Genomic DNA, 2,588 nt, shown 5'->3' on the forward strand with positions numbered 1-2,588 from the left:
CTGTACTAGGCTATTTAATCACGTCTTATGTTACCAGCATTTTTGTATTAAACTATTAACTGTACTTATTTTACGTAGAACATTGATTTAAGAACGATTCTGGTATGTCTACATCTTTTATAATAAATATTGTTTTAACATCAGCATTTTTTTTAACAATTACATAAAAAAATTTATTAATTAAAAAATCATTTAAATATACAATTAATTAATAATAGTTATATTTTTATGCGAATGTCAAGAATTTCAGCATATGAATAATGTTTTTCATTTAAGAATTATGAATGATAAGCGAGACGGTATACAATTTTATATAAAGTGTGCAAAACAAACATTTCGATGAATAATCTCATCATGATTATGCATTACATAGTTGCCTGTATTGAATGATTATTACACTTAATTGCTTGTAAATATTTCTACTATTTATATTCCGTATATTTTATGGGTGTATGTGGTTGGAAGAATTATAAATAATTTCTAAAAATTTTAAGATAGAAATATCATATTTTTATGTTTGGTTCAAAATTTGAAAAGCTATTTCCAAACAAATTTGATTTCAGAGAATCAAAATATCATTTCAATTTCCACATTCTCTATGGATATATTTAATTCCATGAGAATAAAATCTGAATAATAAAATAATACTTGAACCACATCTGAGAAGAATGGCAATGTATTATTCATACAAGAAATAAAATGTAAATATATTAAGATTCAAAATCAAACCACATAACAATTCTTACAAATAAACCAGCTGAAAAGGTGTTACAAGGGAAGCAAATGGGATTGAGCAATGGAAGTACCATTTTGGCACTATTTCATCCTCTTAACTGACGTTGAGAAGTTCTACGGAAATCACAAGTCCGTTCGGCAGCGAAGCGTTAATGAAGCAATACTAGTACAGTATATCATTTACAACAACAAAACCTTATCCTACTAGTACTCTCTATGGTTTAAGTGAATGAAAAATATCTAATAAAGAACAACTAGTACAACATTTTTAATTTTCAGTATAAATCTCAAAAACCTTTTTGATGCCAGTCAGTAAGCTTGCTTCACGTTCATGCTTCCTTACCTTTAATAAAAGCTGCAAAAGAGAAATGCAGCAATAGCCAATAGATCAAAACAAGGATATAAGGATAACTGTGGTTGAATAACAGGACCAGAAGACACACTCAGTAACAAGCAATTGCACAAAGACAGAAGCTATTTACCTTTCAATAACAGGAGGATCTTAAATGTTTGTCAGTCTTTTTTGCAATTACGGCCACATTTCTTGGAGATATCATTGGGTCAAATATGGGTAACAAGTAGGCTTCCACTGTGCTATCTTGCTCTTGAAGAAACAGTAGTCTGTCAAGCAGAATCAGAGTTTCCAAAAGAGGTCCGAGAGAAGCTCTGAGTGACCAAAAGGGTCCTATAAGGTCCTGCACGTAATTGCTACATTAAGTACTTTGCAGTTCTCTCATGTTTGGATTATGGCATAAAAAATAACTAAATCAGAAGACTATAACTGATTTGGTAAAATTTTTTGGAGACCTATACTTTAAAAGCATAAGCACCTAACCTAACTTTGTTTTGGTAAATAAAAAAAATGCATTTAGCTTTGAAATTTTTGCTTTTGGAAGCACCTATGAAATACTTTTCAAAATTAGCTTATACTTTTTAAGTTAAAAAACCTAATATAGCCTTATATATTAATGAATATTTATATTTATTTTTGCAGTTTATTACATTTATATCTTTTAAAGTCATTTTAAATGTTAAAAATAATTTTACTAAACACAAGTTTTATAGTTTGTATTTATTGAAAGTCACTTATTTTTATTTATCAAACATAGTTACTACAAGTTTTGGAAACTATCTTTGAAAAGCTAGCTTTAATAAGCTATTTTTGAAAAGTCAAAACTTTACCAAACTAGGCCTATGAAAAATTTCATGCTTTTCTTGTAAAACTAGCTAACATCGAAAAGCAGTTAAAACAAGTTTTATAAAGTTTGCAGAAAAATGATTTCCTTTATAATCAAATTGTGATGCCATCCTTCTAAAAGCACAATATAAAAAATAAATAGCATTTATATATTTGAAAAAAAAAATTTGCAACTTAGAATAGCTAAACAATATTCAGTCTGTCCAAATGCGATTTTTATTTCATGCCAAATATTTCATAGATTCCATATAAATATTGTCCTAATAAATCCAACTTTAATGATAAGGTAATCCAATTAATCATACTTTTTAGACGACTGGAAACATGGAAAACAATGTGGGGGCTGGATTCATGATTTCATCTCCTGCATGCCCTATTAATCCAACTAAAGCTCCACCCAACCCAACCAACTGTTTGGCACTAACAAATCTCGTTCACACATGAAAGTTGAATGCTTACAATCCCAAAGACCTGTTTGGACTTTGGAGCTTAAACAAACTAAATGATGCCGATGTCAATATAAATAGAATATGCAAATTTAGTCATGAAACTAAGCAAGTAATAAATGAATAAGAATAACTTTTGCATCCTGCTTTTAATGAAAATTAATATTTATAATATTGAATTAACAAAATTAATAATAATAATAATAACC

The 2,588-nt window shown here is 28.4% G+C and overlaps 1 protein-coding gene across 5 annotated transcripts in view; it reads right to left on the reverse strand.

The window, feature by feature from the left end:
• Window positions 662-2,588, reverse strand: part of LOC107613446 (protein RRNAD1) — a 9,282-nt gene continuing 7,355 nt past the window's right edge. For 2 of the 5 annotated variants that reach the window (XM_016315445.2, XM_021109508.1), the window contains exons 12-13: window positions 1,218-1,430; window positions 687-1,090 (exon numbers count right to left, since the gene is read on the reverse strand). In XM_016315445.2, coding sequence (XP_016170931.1) covers window positions 1,221-1,430 — 210 coding nt within the window. In that variant the 3' untranslated portion in view covers window positions 687-1,090; window positions 1,218-1,220. Of the gene's footprint in view, window positions 1,091-1,217; window positions 1,431-2,238; window positions 2,432-2,588 lie in introns of those variants that run through there. The other 3 variants (XR_002352582.1, XR_002352581.1, XM_021109509.1) reach the window with 3 other exon arrangements.

The sequence above is a fragment of the Arachis ipaensis genome, chromosome B08 (assembly GCF_000816755.2).
Source record: "Arachis ipaensis cultivar K30076 chromosome B08, Araip1.1, whole genome shotgun sequence".
Lineage (NCBI taxonomy): Eukaryota > Viridiplantae > Streptophyta > Magnoliopsida > Fabales > Fabaceae > Arachis > Arachis ipaensis.